At 40.0% G+C, this 18,801-nt stretch overlaps 1 protein-coding gene across 2 annotated transcripts in view; it reads left to right on the top strand.

The window, feature by feature from the left end:
* LOC124594986 (multiple inositol polyphosphate phosphatase 1) overlaps positions 1-18,801 on the top strand; it is a 299,958-nt gene that overhangs the window by 217,757 nt on the left and 63,400 nt on the right. For both annotated transcript variants that reach the window (XM_047133524.1, XM_047133525.1), the window contains exon 4: positions 14,275-14,453. In XM_047133524.1, the coding sequence (XP_046989480.1) occupies positions 14,275-14,453 (179 nt within the window). The remainder of the gene's footprint in view (positions 1-14,274; positions 14,454-18,801) is intronic.

Genomic DNA, 18,801 nt, shown 5'->3' with positions numbered 1-18,801 from the left:
AATCCTAGATATGTGACTTGCTACCTGCACAATATGTCACCAATGGACGCTGATGCCTCTGTGAGCTATGTAGCTGGCTTAAACGGAAACGCACAATAACTTTAATAAATTTACTACGATCAAAAGACAGGAAAAGATACACATTTAAATTTTCGTTCTGTAGATCTTAATCAGGCGAGAGCTGGAGCCCTGCATACTGTCGTACTAAACTAACGGATGTTCGTCTTCAATGCAAAACAAATGGGCAATTACTGCACGACAGACTGAATGAATTTACGCTAGCAAAAACGCGAGATTAAACCTCTGAAACAGAAAAACATGCACGAAGGTTAATAAATATACTGCGAGGAAAAGACAGAAAAGGTTAAACAATTTGTCGCTTTGTCTGTATAAGGCGAGAGGTGGAGCCACACTAACTGCCTTAACTGGCTTACTGAACAGACGGCCGCCTTTCTTCAAAACAAAACAAATGAGCAACTAATGCGCTACAGATTTCCAATCATTAAGAAACCTTTGTTCCCCTAAACACCTACGATGCACTGCTGCTAGAAGATGGGCTCGTTCTTTCGCATACTCTATGTAGAATCAAAATGGTATCCCGTAAGGTGCAGTGGCCTTCCCTCTGTTGAGTGATTTCAGTTGCTTTTACATCCCATGGCCACTTACTGATGTGACAAGATTCGTGCAATATCTCCTAATGTCATGTCAGACCTCCTTTTGCCCAGCGCAGTGCAGCAGTTCGATGCGGCAGGGACTCAACAAGTCATTGGAAGTCATCCGCAGAAATATTCAGCTATGTTGCCTCTACAGCCGTCCATAATTGCGAAAGTGTTGCCAGTGGAGGATTTGGTGCACAAACTGACCCTCGATCATGCCCCATAAATGTTTGATGGGGTTCATGTCAGGCGATATGGGTGGCCATGTCGTTCACTTGAATTGTCCAGAATGTTCTTCAAACCAATCGTGAACAATTATGGCCCAGTGACGTGTTTGCAAACATGAAATCCGTGAATGGCTGCAAATAGTCTCCAAATAACCGAACATAACCATTTCTAGTCAATGATCGGTTCAGCTGGACCAGAGGACCCAGTCCATTCCATGTAAACACAGCCCACACTATCAAAAAGCCGCCACCAGCCTGCACAGTGCCTTGTTGAATGTTGTGGTCTGTTCCACACTTTAACCGTACCATTTCCTCTTATCAATTGAAATCGGGACTCATCTGACCAGGACACGGTTTTCCAGTCGTATAGAGCCCAGCCGATATCGTCACAAGTCCAGGAGCGGCACGCCAGGTGATTTCGTGTGTTTAACAAAGACATTAGTATTGTTTGTCTGCTGTCATAGCCCATTATCGCCAAATTTCGCGTCACTGTCCTTACGGGTCTGTTCGTCATGCATCCCACTTTGATTTTTGCAGTTATTTCACGCTGTGCTGCTTGTCTGTTAGCACTGACATCTGTGCGCAAATGCCGCTGCTCTCGGTCGTCAAGTGAAGGCCATCAGCCACTGTGTTCTCTGTGGTGAGAGGTAAATCCCGAAATTTTATATTCTCAGCACACTTGTGACACTGCAGATCTCAGAATACTGAATTCCCCAACGGTTTCCGAAATTGAATGTCCCATGCAGCTAGATCCAACTACCATTCCACATTCATCATCTGTTAACTCCCATCATGTGGCCATAATCACATCGGACCCTTCTCACATAAATCACCTGAATGGAAATGACAGCTCTGCCAATGCACTGCCCTTCTACACTGAAGCGCCAAAGAAACTGGTGTAGGTATGCATATTCAAATACAGAGATACGTTAACAGTCAGTATATGGCGCTGGGATCAGCAATGCCTATATGAGACAACCAATGTCTGGCACTGTTGTTAGATCTGTTACTGCTGATACAGTGGCAGGTTATCAAGATTTAAGTGAGTTTGAATGTGGTGTTACAATCGGCGCATGAGCGATGGGACCCGTTATTTCCAAGGTAGTGATGAAGTGGAGATTTTCCCATACCACCAGTTCACAAGTTTACCATGAATATCAGGAATCGAGTAAAACATCATATGTCCCACACCACTGTGGCTGGAAAAAGATCCTGGAGGAACAGGGCCATTTACAACTGAAGAGAACTGTTCAACATGACAGAAGTGCAATCCTTCCGCAAACTGCTCCAGATTTCAGAGCCGAAGGCCCACTCGTGTACTCTTGATGACTGCACAACACAAAGCTTTATTCCTCGCCTGGGCAAGTCAACACTGACATTGGACTTTTGATGACTGGAAATGTGTTGCCTGGTCAGACAAGTCTCGTTTCAAATTGTATTTAGCAGATGGATGTGTACGGGTATGGAGACAACCTCGTGAATCCATGGACCCTGCACGTCAGCAGGGGACTGTTCAACTTGGGGAGGCTCTGTAATGGGATGGCGCGTGTGCAGTTGGAGTGATATGGGACCCGTGATATGTCTAAATACTACTTGGACGAGTGACATGTATGTAAGCATCCTGTCTGATCACCTGTATCCATTCATGCCCATTTTGCATTTCGATAGACTTGGGCAATTCCAGTAGGACAACGTGACACCCCACAAGTCCAGAATTGCTACAGAGTGCCTCCAGGAACACTCTCTGAGTTTAAACATTTCTGCTGGTCACCAAACTCCCCAGACATGAACATTATTGAGCATATCTGGCGTGCCTTGCAACATGTCATTCAGAAGAGATCTTCAGCTCCTCATATTCTTACGAATTTATGGATAGCCCAGCAGGATTCATGGTGTCAGTTCCCTCCAGCGCTGCTTCAGATATTAGTCGAGTCCCTGCTATGTCATGTTGCGGCTCTTCTGCATGTTCGGGGGGGAGCTTACATGTTACATGATATAATGGTATTGGGCAGGTGTACCAGTTTCTATGTCTTTCCAGTGTATACCTCGTGTACGCAATACTACAGGCATCTGTATATGCGCATAATGATATTCCATGACTTTTGTCACGTCAGTGTACAGCCGTATTCAGTATGCCGATATGTGCCTATAATTACAGATTCCCTGTTCCCCGCTGGGTCATAAAGTTCGAGTCTGTTTGTCACCAGCAGGTCTAAGCATTACTTTCACAAGTCAGTTCTCTCATTAACTACTCAAAAAAAAATTTCGAATAAGGCATGTGGAACAATTTTACATGATTCAATGCACCTACTACCCACTGTAACCACTTGAGTCTCCCAGTCTAAAGCTGGTAGCTGAAATCTCCACCTAAAACTACTACATGCGAAGTATTCTCCAAGTGTTCAGCATATTTCACCTATTTACATCTTCCATTTTTACATGTGCTGTGTAAAGTTTTGCAAACACAACAGAAACAAACTCGACAACAGAACGCGACGACACTATGCAAATCATGCGGCCACTAACATATCTCATGATTGACAAAGAAAAGCTTGAAACTGAATAAAAATTATTCTATTGTAAGTCTCATATTCACATTGCTAATTAACTGAGATGGTGAAATTTATCTTGGAAAATAATCTGAGTAATGTTCTTAACGAAATTATGAAACTGGAAAAAAATGCTCTTAAAGAAATCCCGACTACATCAGAGGCTGAACACTGCTTTTCAGCACTGAAAAGAGTAAAAACTTACCTCAGAACAATATGAATTCAGGAAGACTAAATGCACACACAGTGCTTTCAATGTAGAAAAATTGCCTCAGTTGTCATCCAGAGACCAAGAAAAAAATTATTGATCTTTTCAAAGATTAAAAGAAGAAGAATGAATCTCATTTTTAAGTGATTAGATCAAGCCTGAATTGTAACAGTTTAGGTTAATGTGGGTGGAAAGTGCTTCATTGCATTCTTTTAGGATTTTATCAAGTTTCTGGATAAATTTTCTTTTTAAACATGTTTTTTTTTCCTTTATATAGTTTTAAAACAAAGGCTAAAAATTTTCTGGAGCAGCACCCCCACTAACTTTAGCTCTGAGCTGTCACAGTACCAGAGATGTCAATAGCACCTCAAGTACTACCCTCTCCCATAGATACTGTTCCCTGATTATCCAATTTATTGTGAGTGGTGTCTCAGTAATAGGTCTAGGGGCCCTGTGCTTGGGAGACAGGAACCAAGGAAAACTCAGTGTGTTATACTTTTTCCCCTAACCAACAAGTTTGAGGTGATATCTTCCACTGAACTGCAGCGAATAATAGTATGCATTAGGGAAATGGCAGCAGGGAACAGGAGTGTAGTGGCTGTCGCTGAGCCGAGCAGTCGTGTCTGTGTGCTGTCGTATTGTTAACATTGTAAAAATACTGACTCGATTCATATACTTGGAACTCCAGTGCTATCAGTATAAACAGAAGTCGCAATAAAATAAAATAAAATAATAAATCCATAAAAAAACTGCAACAGTTTCTGTTTTACATGGAGTAATTAAGTTTAGTTTGTTTTCATGTACTTTTGCGAGTTTTACTGTTTATTTTACTGTGAAGACTAGTGTTTACTAACATACTATAAGGATAATGTGTAAATTTTAGTGCATTATCTTTGTGTGAGCTGACTTTTAGTATAAACTAGAGGCAGTGTAGCAGCAGAACTTATTTGATTAGGGATACATTACTTGTGAGACAGACAAAAACTGATTAGAGATTTGTAGGGACTGTGCCTGTTGTGCACGGATGTGGGAGGAATTGGCCCCTATCTGTAAACAGCTGGGAGCTGTGTTGGTCATGGTCAACAGACTTAGGCTGCTACCCTGCACTGCAGTAGCGATGGGGCATCTGAGACAAATGCTTTAGCACCTCTGGAGTCAATAGTGTCACCTAGGATCTCTGATACTGCTGCACCTTCCAATTCGCATGTCCCAATTGGTTGACATTACTGGACGTGACTGGCGAACAGCGGAGGTATCGCAAATCTCTTGGCAGAAAGCAACAGTTGTTATCGGCTACATGGCTGTTCCCTTACGCCTTAAAAACAGGTTCATTAACAGCAATGAAATTCTAAACTCCAACTGGAATGTATATCTCAAAGATCAGTTGAACGCTGGTGGTCGATGCATGTTTATAGGAATAAAAATATGATAATATCCAGTGATATTGGTGCAGATTCAGAACGCACAATTATTTGGGTGAAGAGAAGTGTTAAAGGTCAGTCAAACATGGTCATCGGATGCTTTTATAGACGCCCAGCCTCAGCAGCAGTAATGGTGGAACATTTTTGATAAAGATACAGTACGTCCAACATTTTACTAAGCTCACAAATGGACCACTGATGATCTCGGTCTATCATCAATGATAAAATCGGCTACAGATGTAAAAATTATTTATTTCTTAAAAGGAAAGCTCTACCCAGTTTCAGGAGATGTATCCCACTTCATGTGCATCTGCAAAATTGTAAAGGAAATAATAACACCTATCCAGATAGTTAAGATAATCAAAGCTACACAGAAGCAACGGAAATTCTTAAGGAAAAAGTCCTCTACATACATTAAAATGTGAGTCCACAAAGGATGCATAACTGAGATAAAAAATGTTAAAACATTTAACATTTTCACTTATTTTAGCCTCAGATATATATCTTTTATGGACTCACATTTAATGTACATAGAGAATTTCTAAGAATTTCTGTTGGTCCTTTTTAGCTTTGATTATCTTAAAGATGTGGATAGAATTCTGCAAATGCCTCTGAAGATGGGATACATGTACTGCAATATCTTTGTGCTTTCCTTTTTAGAAATAAATAATTTTTACAACTGCAGCAGATTTTAACATTGACTATTAATAACTGTTGTGGACATACCATGAAGAGAAACGTGGGTCTCAGTCTAACTGTAGATGATACTTGCAGTATACAATAGGACTTCATAACCAGCATGTTATTCATGAAATTTATGAATCTGGATACTTGTGACAGAATAGAGAGCAAAAATGGGGTAAACGTAAACTGAAATACCATGACAGGAGCGTGTGTATTGCGGTTTTGTCTCATGCAGGTTACGGAATTAGCCGGATTCGCGTGTTTGCCATTTACGATACATAATCAGATGATTGTGCACAGTGTGATGCCTTGCAGAAATGTACTCTCAATCATTTATGAAAAATGGGGCACTGGTTTCAAACTGAAATTTTACAAGTGTTTGGAGTGTCCGTAAGTCACTCAGCAGTTTCTGTCTTTCCTCATCATCACCAAGGGGGGTAGTGCAGTGGTTAGCACACTCAGCTCACATTCGGCATGACAACAGATGAAATCTGCTTCTGGCCATATTGATTTAGGTTTTCTGTGATTTCCGTAAATCGTTTAAGGCAAATGGCGGGATGGTTCCTTCAAAATGGCACAGCTTCTCTCCTTCTCCATCCTTCCCTAATCCAGTCTTGTGCTCCACCTCCAATGGCCTTGTTGTCGACAGGATGTTAAACACTAACCTCCTCCTTGTCATTGGTGGCTATAGGCATCTTAGACAAAACTGTCCGAAACTGATGGCCACCATTGCAACTCCCTGCAAATAGTCAGGTAGGGTATGGCAAAATGAAATTACAAAATGAAATTATGTATGCATCCATTACATTAGGTACGACTCCGACACAGCCAAAGCGCATGGCCATGGCTACTGGAGAAATTGTTGGTGCTAACAGACAGTCTAACACTGCATACAAAAATTTAACTAAAAACCAGAAAACACCAGGACGTTTCCGTGTAGTTGCAACAGCCGCCGCACAAGAAGTAATGCAAATCTGAAACAAATTGATGGACAGTGCAACTGTTTCTCATAGTCCTCAGTTGAGTGAGACAGTTCCAAACCCACCACTGTCACCTGCAACTAATGCAACAGATGACAAGACCCAGAGGAAAAGGGAAAGGGAGACAAAGGGAAAAAGCAAAACTCCTAGTTTGTCTCAAAAATGCAGGGAAGCCAAAATGAGTGCAACATGCAGCTGGCATGTGCCTCTCATACCCTGCTGTCTAGTTCTGCAGTTGAGAAGCAGCAGTACAACAAACAAAGGGTCAAGCAACTCAAAGATGTGCTCAAAACAAACAAGGACGAAACTGATGCCCAACTAAACGCAAAATTGATGATAATGATTCAGAAACATCACAACGCGCATGTTGACTCTTGCTCTGTAATATCAGACAGTATGTCTACCAGTGGTGGTGCCACAATGCACCATAATCACGTTGGCAAGGAGATAATCGAAGCTCCCGTTCACACACAGTCTGACAAAGATCCTTTCTGGTGGGAGAACATGGAGCAGGACCTCAGTAAACAACCTGTCCTTCTGTATGCCCAGAAAAAAAGAAAAAAATTCTTAGTAATGTATGGTCACATGTAAATTTGTTTGTTTTGATTGTGTTATGAATAATTAAATTCCAGTTTAAAAAACTGTCCTCTCCTTTGTCTCAACATCATTAATACAAAGAAAAGAGCAATACTTTGCAAAATGTTATCTCCCTTGTCTAGTGATTGTGGAACAGTTCACATTTCTTTAAAATACTAACAATGCAAAAGTATTTAATTTCATATTTTGTTCACGAAAATGGTCGGAAATAAGCTGATCATATTTATTTGTCACACTTTGAGGCGTGCTTCAACTAGTGTCCATTTAGTATATGCAGCACCTAACAACTTAAGCTTTATGTCATTGGTTGGTCGGTTGATTTGGGGGAGGAGACCAAACAGAGAGGTCATTGGTCCAGATTAGGGAAGGATGGGGAAGGAAATCAGCTGTGCTCTTTCAAAGGAACCATTCTGGCATTTACTTGAAGTGATTTTGGGATAACCATGGAAAACCTAAATCAGGATAGCCGGACATGGGTTTGAACGGTCATCCTCCTGAATGCGAGTCCAGTGTGCTAAGCACTGCGCCACCTCATTTGGTTTTATGTCATTGAAGCATTGGCAAAGAATAACCACCATCATCTGCAATATCACCTTATTTTGTTCTATAGGCTCCTAAATTTCTAACAAAAATAGGCAGATGGGAGTGTTTCCTGTCTTAACATTAAACATAAACACTATGTGTAGGTGGGGAAATGAAAGTGTCTGGAGAACAGAGTTTCAGGTGGATTATTCATCCGAATGATCAACACGATATGACGGTCTCTTGCAACAGGTGTCAGGTTGATTTGGTGGGACTCTGAAGCATTTTCTGGTGAACTGCAGCCACATTTTCTTGTGTGCGAGAATGTTTCGAAATGTTTTTTCACACTGTCTTCGCAGATTTGTTGTCGCATATCTTTTCACAATGAACACCTGCCTCCACTGTGAATACTATTGTCCCCTTTGCACTGCTCCACTCACTACGCTCTGAACTGGAGTGGATCTCTTGGCAGGTGTACATGTGGTGTGCATGTCTCGGGGAATAGTTATACGCATACATTCACATCCAATTGTATCCATTCATCTAGGCCACTTTTATTTGCCCCACCCTGCATATCAGCATTCCATAAGATTCTGTTTTTAACTGATTTTGTAAAGTATGGCAATTTTGATGTCAGTCTTCCTTAGGAAGTGATTTCCATAATTTTTAATAACATAACTGACTATAAGGTAATTTACAATATTGATTCCAACACTAACTGTAGCATAGCCATTTTATTTAAAGACACTTTTGTGCCCAAAAAAATTCAGGATTACTGAGTGTTATATGGGAGGGAAAGGGGGGGGGGGGGGGAGGGGGTGCAGTTTATTAACATTTATTCACTCTCTGGTAATGACAAAAGTTGAGCAAGGTCTGCTTTTTTCAACCACGAACTCTGCCCCTTCTTTGCCAGGATCCACCACACAGATATTGGTGGCAATTTTAATTGTGTCACAGTTGCAGTGGATCAATACGCTATGCCTATGAAATGTTCAGAAATCGTGGACCTCATAGCTACCAAAGGATTATGGGACACGTGGAGTCATTTTTATCCAATCTCTATGCAGTTCACTCATATACATAATAGTGGTGCCAGCAGAATAGATCGAATTTATGTCTCTAAACATCTTACTGACAGTCTACAAGGTGTCAAAGTACTCACAGTGGCATGTAGTGATTGCTGTGGCTTGGAATGCGCCATCCACCTGCAGGGTGTTAGTCAGGTGACTGCTTCCTATTATTGGTAGCTCAGTACGCAACATTTTGCTGCAGCTGGTGTCCGTTTGCAAGTGCAATCCACGTGGAAGCTCAAGTCTTAAATGGTGGACAGATCTCACAAAGCCACAACTGAGAAATAGTACAATCACAAGGAATCCTTTGAAAACAATGCACGCTAGATTTTTATCAGCAACGACTAAAAGATGCACTCAATACTCCTGAAAGGAACAATGGAAACCTTTGCCAGCATCTAAATAAAATTAAGAACAATGTCCTTCATTTACACAATGAAAAGGCAGAAGGTATTTTGGTTTGGAGCCATCCTCTGTATGACTTGGATGGCAAGGAACATACAGCTTACCACCAGGTGGGCAAAAACCGACTGGTGCAAAGGAAGCATGTTGCTCTCTGAGAGGACACAGAATGTCATGTACAACACAGATGACTGTAACACCTTATTCTGCAATATTTAAGGCACCAAAACTGCCACACACCTTGCTTGATGAACCATATATGATTCTGTCGACACGGGGCATGGAATCTGTGTTGAAGACATGTTCAAAAGGAAGTCTCCAGGATCTGATAGACCCCCAATAGTTCTATCAGGTTTTATGGAAAGTCATTGGGGACAAATTCATAGAAATTGATGGTATTGCAGTTCCATTCAAATTTCTTGATGGGAGAATCGTGCTCATCCCTAAGATGCAGGTAACATGCCATATCCAAGACTTCAGACCCATAACCCTGTTGAATTCAGATTATAAAATCACTGCAAGGTGTTTTGCATGGAAGATGAATCTAGTTATGGACAAAGTAATCAGTATGACCAGGCATTTGTAGTGAGTCAAAGAAATTTTTTTCACACAGCCTCTGCTTATAGAGACTTAGTCTCACCCACACTTAACAGACTTTTGGCAGGAATATTTTCAGCTAACTTTGCACATGTTTTTGACCACATAAACCACACCTATTTATTATGTGTGATAGATAACATGGCATTCAGCCCTCAGTCCCCTGACATTATTCAAGACTTTCTTACAGGAGCCAGGTCAGTGGTGATGGCTGGTTCAAATGGCTCTGAGCACTATGGGACTTAACTACTGTGGTCATCAGTCCCCTAGAACTTAGAACTACTTAAACCTATCTAACCTAAGGACATCACACACATCCATGCCCGAGGCAGGATTCGAACCTGCGACCGTAGCAGTCGCGCGGTTCCGGACTGCGCGCCTAGAACCGCTAGACCACCGCTCAGTGGTGATGATCGGTGGTTGGGAAACAAAACCATTCCTATAATTCAGTCTGTTTGATAGGTCTGTGTTTTGTATGTCATTACGGTAGACCCATGCTGAGAGTTATAGTCCACACTGCTAATGCTATACGGATACACAATGCTACAATCAAGTGTGTAGCCTATGCTACTGACAATGATACTGTGTTCTGTGAGAATGTAAGATCCTAGGACTCGGATGCCTGCAACAAATGAAGACAGGAAATTTGATGACATACCTTGTTACCGTAAGGTCTCTGCAGAAGTCAGCCCTCTTGGCAGCTTAATCTCAACCAAAAAGTGACCCTAATAAACACCTTCATTCTCTCCAAGGCCTGGTATATTGGACAATTGCTAAGTGTGCCAAAACACACGAGTAGATCAGTCTCACAAATAACTTATTGGTTGCTGTGGAGGCACAAAGTAGGAACAGCCACCTGCATGTTGGAGAAGTCACTCAGCGGTCATGGACTTGTAGTTCTTAAATGTAAGTGCACAGCTCTGGTGGTGCACCACACAGCCTCCATACAGCCCAGCAGCCCAAATGGATTGACAGCAACACTATTGAGCACATACTGGCCACACTCCAAGCAAGCCCCTGTAACAGTAGCTGACATTCAATATCAGCTGTTGTTTGTTAAAGAGTACTTCCTCAACAGAAGCTATGTCCTACAAACAGCTATGGATTGACACACCATGGCTCAAGGCTCTATGCTAACCTGCTATGATGACCTCCAGTACACTAGTTGCTATCCCAACTATCCACAGTGAACTGGAAAAATGACAACAGATGCTTCTGCACTGTAGTATAAATTAGTGAATAACATGTTCCCAATTAACCAGCATCTTGTCGGCGTTAACCTGCTCATTTCAGTCAAGTGTGAAAAATGTAATTCCCCTGACACTCAGGAACATCATTTCCAGTGTAACAATGTCCCAGTAGTATGAGAACTCTATAGGAAAATGGTTGCATTCATCAATAGGTCCACTCCTGCAAACATGACTTGTCAAACTGTCACTGTGCTGGATTTCAAATCATTCCAAAAGTGAAGCACAATGCTACAGTGGCACTGGTAGGCCACACAGTTAGTGCCATTATAGATAAGCAAGTCAATGATCCTATCACATATCTGTTGTACTTATGGACACAGTATCTCAAAATAAAAATAGCCAGTAACTATTGAAAACTATTTGAAAATTTTATGCCTGCTGCTTTAGAGCATGGATACAAGAAGGCAAATTGTGAAAGTTTTCATTTTTCCTTTTCTTGCTTGATGAAACTTCTCAGTTAAGAATTGTAATAAGAACAAATCTCTTTAACCCTCATAAGAAATCTACCCCTGAATTGATTAATTAATTATTTAGTATATTTTTTAATGTGGTTCATATCTCCTAGGAGAAATTTTTTTATTCACAAAGAAGGAAAGTTGGGGATTGGACAGAATCCTTCTAACCTTAAAAGGCAATTAATTAGGGAATCAAATAGTGGGGTCTATGCAACAATTTAGCAGTTACTATGTGCTTAGTGGAAGAATACCTGTCCATTATATCCTTCACCTCTTCTTTCAATGAGAACCGCATACTTACTGTGAAAATTTCTGTCTGAGTGGAAGCTAAGCCTATGAGGATTCCTTCATTGCAACATTTATAGAAGTGGCTATTGAAACTGGCAGGGATTCGTGTAATATATGATATGTAGCAGAAATGATGTTACTCAAGTTGTGGTGTAGCTTCATAACCATTACATTCAGACCTCCTGACACTATCTGTGCTAATCATTGCTCTTGATCAAATGTTATTCCCATCCTAACCCCCTTTCTTTCCCCACCTTTCTATCTCAACAGATTCATAACTCCCCATAGTTCTCACAGCAGACACATTCAGAGTGAGTCAGGACGAAAGGTGCAGGCTTTAAGGGGTGATAGTACTGGTGATACTGAACAAAAAACTTCATATGGACATATGCCCTATTTCAAATGGTTTCCGAGATAGAACACATTTAATATCACTTTTGTACATTTTTCCTGAATAACTCGAAAACCACACCCTCCAGCAAAAATGTGCCGCAGTGCAAAATCAAACTACATTAAATTTTCTATGAAAAAAGTCTTAGTCATTTTTGCTCTAGAACTAACAGTTTATGCAAAGAGAATGTGAGAATATTGAAAAGCACACACGGCATGCATGCGCTGCGTCTTACGTAGTTTTTGTAGGCCAATTTGAGGTAGTATCCCAACTTAATAGACAGCAAGTGTCCCATATCAAACTGTTCGTCTCAACTTGCTCCACACTACTGTGGACATTGTAAGCAGTAGCAATCTTTGATAGCTCAGAAAATAAATAACAATGAATATTAAATGTGTTCTATCTTGGAAACCATTCGGAATAGGGCAATAGTCCATATGAAGTTTTTTATTCAATATCATGAGTACTATCACATCTCAAAGCACACACTGGATATAGATCCATAGACCCTCATCCACACTATTTTCTTAGCGGTCTTCCCCTGTCCTGCAGCTCCACTCCCCAACAATTCTCCTGAGTACCATCATGCATGATAGGATAATCAAGCCTCGAATAAGCATTCTTAGGTCCCTCCCCAAAACTGTTTATTTTAAACTTTGTTTTTTTTTTTGGATTGAGCCAGAAAAAATATATTGTAAAAAAAATCAAACAAAACATGTTTTAACAAACTTTTTTAATGTTCACTATTTACACAAATTTTATGCTTTACAAAATTATACTTTCTTTCTAACTTTCTTAGATGTGAATTCTTCTGTAATCCCAGAATAATCTAATAAGTGGGCTAGCTCTGACTCTGTTATGATCAGAGCTAACCCAACAAGTCATTCTTGCCCCTCTGTAGTTCTCAAACAATTTGTTATTAACTCTTGTCAGAAATCTGAATAACCACTCTGCTTGGGCAACAGTAACAGGAAAAGTGCACAATATCTGTAAGACTATCATTATATTTGGAAATAGCATGGTTCATTAAAATTGCACTTATGAATAGCATTGAGAAGGTGCAGAGAGGGAAATGGCTCAGACTCAAAATAAGATGCATGTATATTTCTTAGCTGCAAAGTGGTTTGTGGTAGTGGGCCAGAGTGCTTTTACCCCACTTCCCCCACCTTCCCCCTGACCATCCACAGCACCAGCCCTGGCCTCATGTACATATGTCAGCAATCTCTCAGGTTTCTTCAGCATGATGGGTGTGCTTCCAGTTGTTCAGCCAAGTTATTATTTCCATTTTATGCAAAGCACTTACACAATTGACCAGTCATCTTCTTCAGGTGCTGCAAGTTGTGCTTGTATATGTACTCGCTGCCTGGTCTCCAACCAGTTGTGCACTTACAGCATCTGAAGACTAGGTTGATAATCAAAATATTGTGTATAAAATGGAAACAATAACATCACTGGACCTGTGGAAGCAATCCATTAACTGTGTCAGTATACCTGGGCTAATGTTTGCTGGTCCCATATTTATACTTCTTTCCCCATTGTCCTTCCATCTTGCTAGCACTTTACTACCACTTCCCCTTGGCTTTTCCATATTTTAACTTTTGTAAGATAACAACTGTGCCAGTGAGGCCACAGTAATGAGAGAGTCTCTCTGTTTCTTTCCTCTTTGTTGTGTGTGTGTGTGTGTGTGTGTGTGTGTGTGCGTGTGTGTGTGTGTGTGTGTGTGTGTGTGTGTGTGTGTGTGTGTGTGTGTGTGTGTGGAGGGGGGGGGAGGCTTGGAATCACATATTATTTTATATAGATTTTGGTAGGAGCCTGTAATATAAATAAGATTAGCTGTAAGTGCATACAATGTTAACAGTTCTATTTTTTATACAAAAAGGAAATTTATCACTTAGCACTACTCATTTTATAGAAAACTAGATAAATGTAAAGAAGCTAGTGATTGGAATGCATGAATTTTAACCCTTTATCTTGCAGAAGGTGACCTCTGTGACAAGGATCTAGATAATCTCCGAAACTGGACACTTAAATTCACTGCTGACATGGGAGATGTTCTTACAAAGCAAGGAGAGGATGATATGAGACTGATGGCACAACGTTTCAAAAACCGTTATCCATCCCTTTTTAGTGAAGGCTACAGGCAAGATTTATATGAGGTAAGTAATTGGGACAATAGTATTCCAGTGTTTCAACAAGACACTTTTTTTCATAATAGTAATGAGCAAAATAAATGAAAGTGAAAAAGCAGAAAATCAGAAGTCTTAATATTTTCTCCAGAGATAGGCCATAGAAATGATTGTGTTAAAAAAAAATTCAAGTAGCATGTATTATTTTATTTTACTGTAATTAACTGAAATAAAATAATAAATATCAATACTGTTTGCCATTGCTAAAAGAAGAGACATTTAACATAAATGCATTGTGTTTCTAAGTATTCCTTTTTGTAAACTTCAATAGACTTCATGTCTGTGTGTAATGTTATAAAACAGAATCAATTTTTTTTAAGAGAGAGAGAAAGGGGGGGGGGGCTGTTTAACTGAAACCAATTTTGTTTGTGTAATGGTTTTCCCATTGCATTAGTATCTTCATATGTAGTTTGATAATTATGAAATATTACTCAGTATTCATTTATTTACTTAGTACTATAAATCCAGAACCACACAATCCAGAAGAGACATTGGATCAGTCTTGAAAAACTACACACAAGTTTTTAACCAAATTTTTTCAACTCATTCCACAGATTAGAATGCAGAATATTAGGTTCCTTAATTAGATAGGTAGGTTAGAAAATTTAAAGTTAGATATAGTGGGAGCTAGTGAAATTGAGTGGCAAGAGGAAAAGGACTTCAGGTCAGGTTAGTAAGGAGCTACAAATACCAAATTAAGTAGGAAGAAGTCTAATAATGAATAAGAAACTAAGAATGGGGGTATGCTTCTATGGATAGCAGTGTTAGCTGGGGCTCATTTTCATTGGTGGGCCCAGATAAAAAGTCGAACTTTATAACAGAAATGTTCTGAAGTGTTACTCGTATAACCTTAATTTATGTTACACTGCTTGAAAAAAAAAACGCAGTTCAGCTGGCCACTGTTCCTCAATCCATATTTTTATGATGGATTTATGAATATTGCATTTGGTTTTCCTGTGCCTAACAGCTTGATTTATAATTTCTCTTCCATAATTAATAAATTGAAGGGCATATTTAGCAAACAGTCTACTTTATTCATTTTAAAATCACTGTAAGAATATATGAGCTTCAACAGAGCTCCTGACTATGGAACACTACTGAGAGATGGTCCGCTAGCTATTTCAGACATTTCCCGTTGACGAGTGGCAGTATATATGTGTGTGGGGGGGGGGGGCGGCGTCATGGGGAGGGGGAGAGGGGGGGGGGGGGGGAGAAGAAATGCAGTAAGTCAAGTGACAGTGACTACAAGTAGATGCATAAAGTGATGCAAATAAAAATATGGGCTACCATCGGGGCTGTGCCAAGGCCATGGCAAGTTAGACCTTCACCAAGGGCACAGGCATAGAGGGGGTGCAAAGACTGACAAGTTAAAGAAAAGAGAGAAAGACAATTTAAGAGTCAACTGGGAGAGACACATGAGCTCTGTTACCCCATGTGCCAATCTTCTGCCTGTGCAAGAAATCTGCCTCGACATGAGACTGAAAATGCATGCCATTGTCACAGTGTTATTTCACCCAAGCAGCATGTAAAATAATGACTGCTAACAAACTTGCATTACTTGGGCTATATGTCAACAGTGTATTTTGTTCTTATAGCTGCTGCCTACCCAACTAGCTCATGTTCAACAATGGAGTTTTTGCTGCAGTTTCGCTACAATATTGTAGGAACTCAAGGTCGCTCATCGTGTCTTGAAGAAAATATTATGCTGTTAAACTGAAGGCTTCTTATTTTCTCTGGTTTCTCCCAACTGAGGACTGGAGAGAAATTGTCTAAGCTAGACTGCTTCAAAATATTTGATAGAATAATAAGTGAAATGAGAAACAGATCTCACATATAACTCTCTTTCAGTTCCTGTTCCTCACTTTCAGTTCCTGTCAGGAAAAGTGTTAAATGAGACCTCTGTATCTTATTATTATTTATGACAATTTCAATGCAGTTTCAGAAAATTAAGTGATAAAAAACTAAGGTCAAATATAGGTGAAGCAAACAATCCAGTTTAGCTATTTTGTTGATAGTATATGACGCAGCTGCTAAATTTGACTTCCGTGACATTATCAATGGACTTGCTACACTCATACCAAGGAAAAGGAAAGTAAAATCATAATAAGAACACACCTCTTGTAAAGGAATGTGTTCTCAGCTCTTAATTAAAACCATTTTTATTTTTGTTTCTATTAATGATTCATAAACTGTTAATAATTTAATAGGAGCAAATAAAAAGCTTTCTTTGCTATACACCATGATAAAATCAATGTGCAGCAGCTGCCACTAATAGTAAGAGATAGATTTTGTTTTACTTTGAGATTTTTAGAAAGTTTGTACAATTTGTAATATATTTGGTAGAATGATACACTTAATTTGTTGCGTGCAATATTTTTCATCTATATAGCTCATTTAACTAATACAGGGTGGCACACAAAAAACTGGCCCCAAGTACAGACAGTTTGCTGGTTATGCACAAATTGTTGCCTGCCAAAAGCAATTAAAATTGCTCAAAAGAGGAGAGTCCACTGGACCTGATGGGATACCAGTTCAATTTTACACAGAGTATGCGAAGGAACTTGCCCCCCTTCTTGCAGCGGTGTACCGTAGGTCTCAAGAAGAGCGTAGCGTTCCAAAGGATTGGAAAAGGGCACAGGTCATCACCATTTTCAAGAAGGGATGACGAACAGATGTGCAGAACTATAGACCTATATAGCAGGTCAGCAACTGGAAGCAGTTAATTCCATAAATTATCTGGGAGTACGCATTAGGAGTGATTTAAAATGGAATGATCATATCAAGTTGATCGTCGGTAAAGCAGATGCCAGACTGAGATTCATTGGAAGAATCCTAAGGAAATGCAATCCAAAAACAAAGGAAGTAGGTTACAGTACGCTTGTTCACCCACTGCTTGAATACTGCCCAGCAGTGTGGGATCCATACCAGATATGGTTGATAGAAGAGATAGCGAAGATACAACAGAGAGCAGCGCGCTTCGTTACAGGATCATTTAGTAATCGTGAAAGTGTTACAGAGATGATAGATAAACTCCAGTGGAAGACTCTGCAGGAGAGATGCTCAGTAGCTCGGTATGGGCTTTTGTTGAAGTTTCGAGAACATACCTTCACCGAGGAGTCAAGCAGTATATTTCTCCCTCCTACGTATATCTCGCAAAGAGACCATGAGAATAAAATCAGAAAGATTAGAGCCCACACAGAAGCATACCGACAATCCTTCTTTCCACGAACAATATGAGACTGGAATAGAAGGGAGAACCGATAGAGGTACTCAAGGTACCCTCCGCCACACACCATCAGGTGGCTTGCAGAGTATGGATGTAGATGTAGAAAGGAGCTAAAGGTTATTTACAACTTATACAGAAACCAGACAGCAGTTACAACATTCAGAGGGCATGAAAGGGAAACAGAGGCTGGAAAGGAAGTGAGACAGGGCTGTAGTCTGTCTCTGATGCTGTTCAGTCTGAGCATTGAGTAAGCAGTAAAGGAAACAAAATAAAAATTTGGAGAAAGTATTAGAGTGCAGAGAGTAGAAAGAAAAAGAAATTGAGGTTCGCCAATACCATTGTAATCCTGTCAGAGGAGCAAAGGATTTGGAAGAACAGTTGAAAGCAGTGGACAGTTACTTGAAAGGAGAATATAAGAAGAACATCAACAAAAACAAAACAAGGGTGGTGGAATGTAGTTTAAATTAAATCAGGTGATGCTGAGGAAATTAGATTAGGAAATGAGACACTAAAAGTAGTCAATATCTTTTGTTATGTGGACAGTAAAATAACTGATGATGACCTAAATAGAGAAGATATAAAATGTAGTCTGTCAGCGACAAGAAAAGCATTGCTGGAGAGGAGGAATGCATCAACACTGAATATAAATTTAAATATTAAATTTGTCTGGAGTGCAGCCTTATATGAAAGTGAAATGTGGACAATAAGCACTGCATATAAGGAGAGAATAAAAGCTTTTAAAATGTGTTGCTACAGGAGACTGCTGAAAATTGTATGGCTAGATCATGTTATTAATGCTGAACAGAATTAAGGAGAAAAGAAATTTATGGCACAACTTGACTAAAAGAAGAGATTGGTCTATATGACAAATTCTATGACCCCAAGGAATAATTAATTTGCTATTGGAGGGGAGGGGAGGGGGGGTGTTTAAAAATTGTAGAGGAGACCAAGAGAGAAATACAGTAAACAGTTTCAAATGAATGTAGTTTCCAGTACTTATATGGAGATGGAGAGGTCTGCACAAGACAGGGTATCATGGTGAGATGCATCAAACCATTCTTTCAATGGAAGACCACAACAACATCATAATAC

The sequence above is a fragment of the Schistocerca americana genome, chromosome 2, assembly GCF_021461395.2.
Source record: "Schistocerca americana isolate TAMUIC-IGC-003095 chromosome 2, iqSchAmer2.1, whole genome shotgun sequence".
Classification (NCBI taxonomy): domain Eukaryota; kingdom Metazoa; phylum Arthropoda; class Insecta; order Orthoptera; family Acrididae; genus Schistocerca; species Schistocerca americana.
The sequence above is the reverse complement of the archived record's forward strand: the minus strand, read 5'-3'. Positions and strand labels throughout refer to the sequence as shown.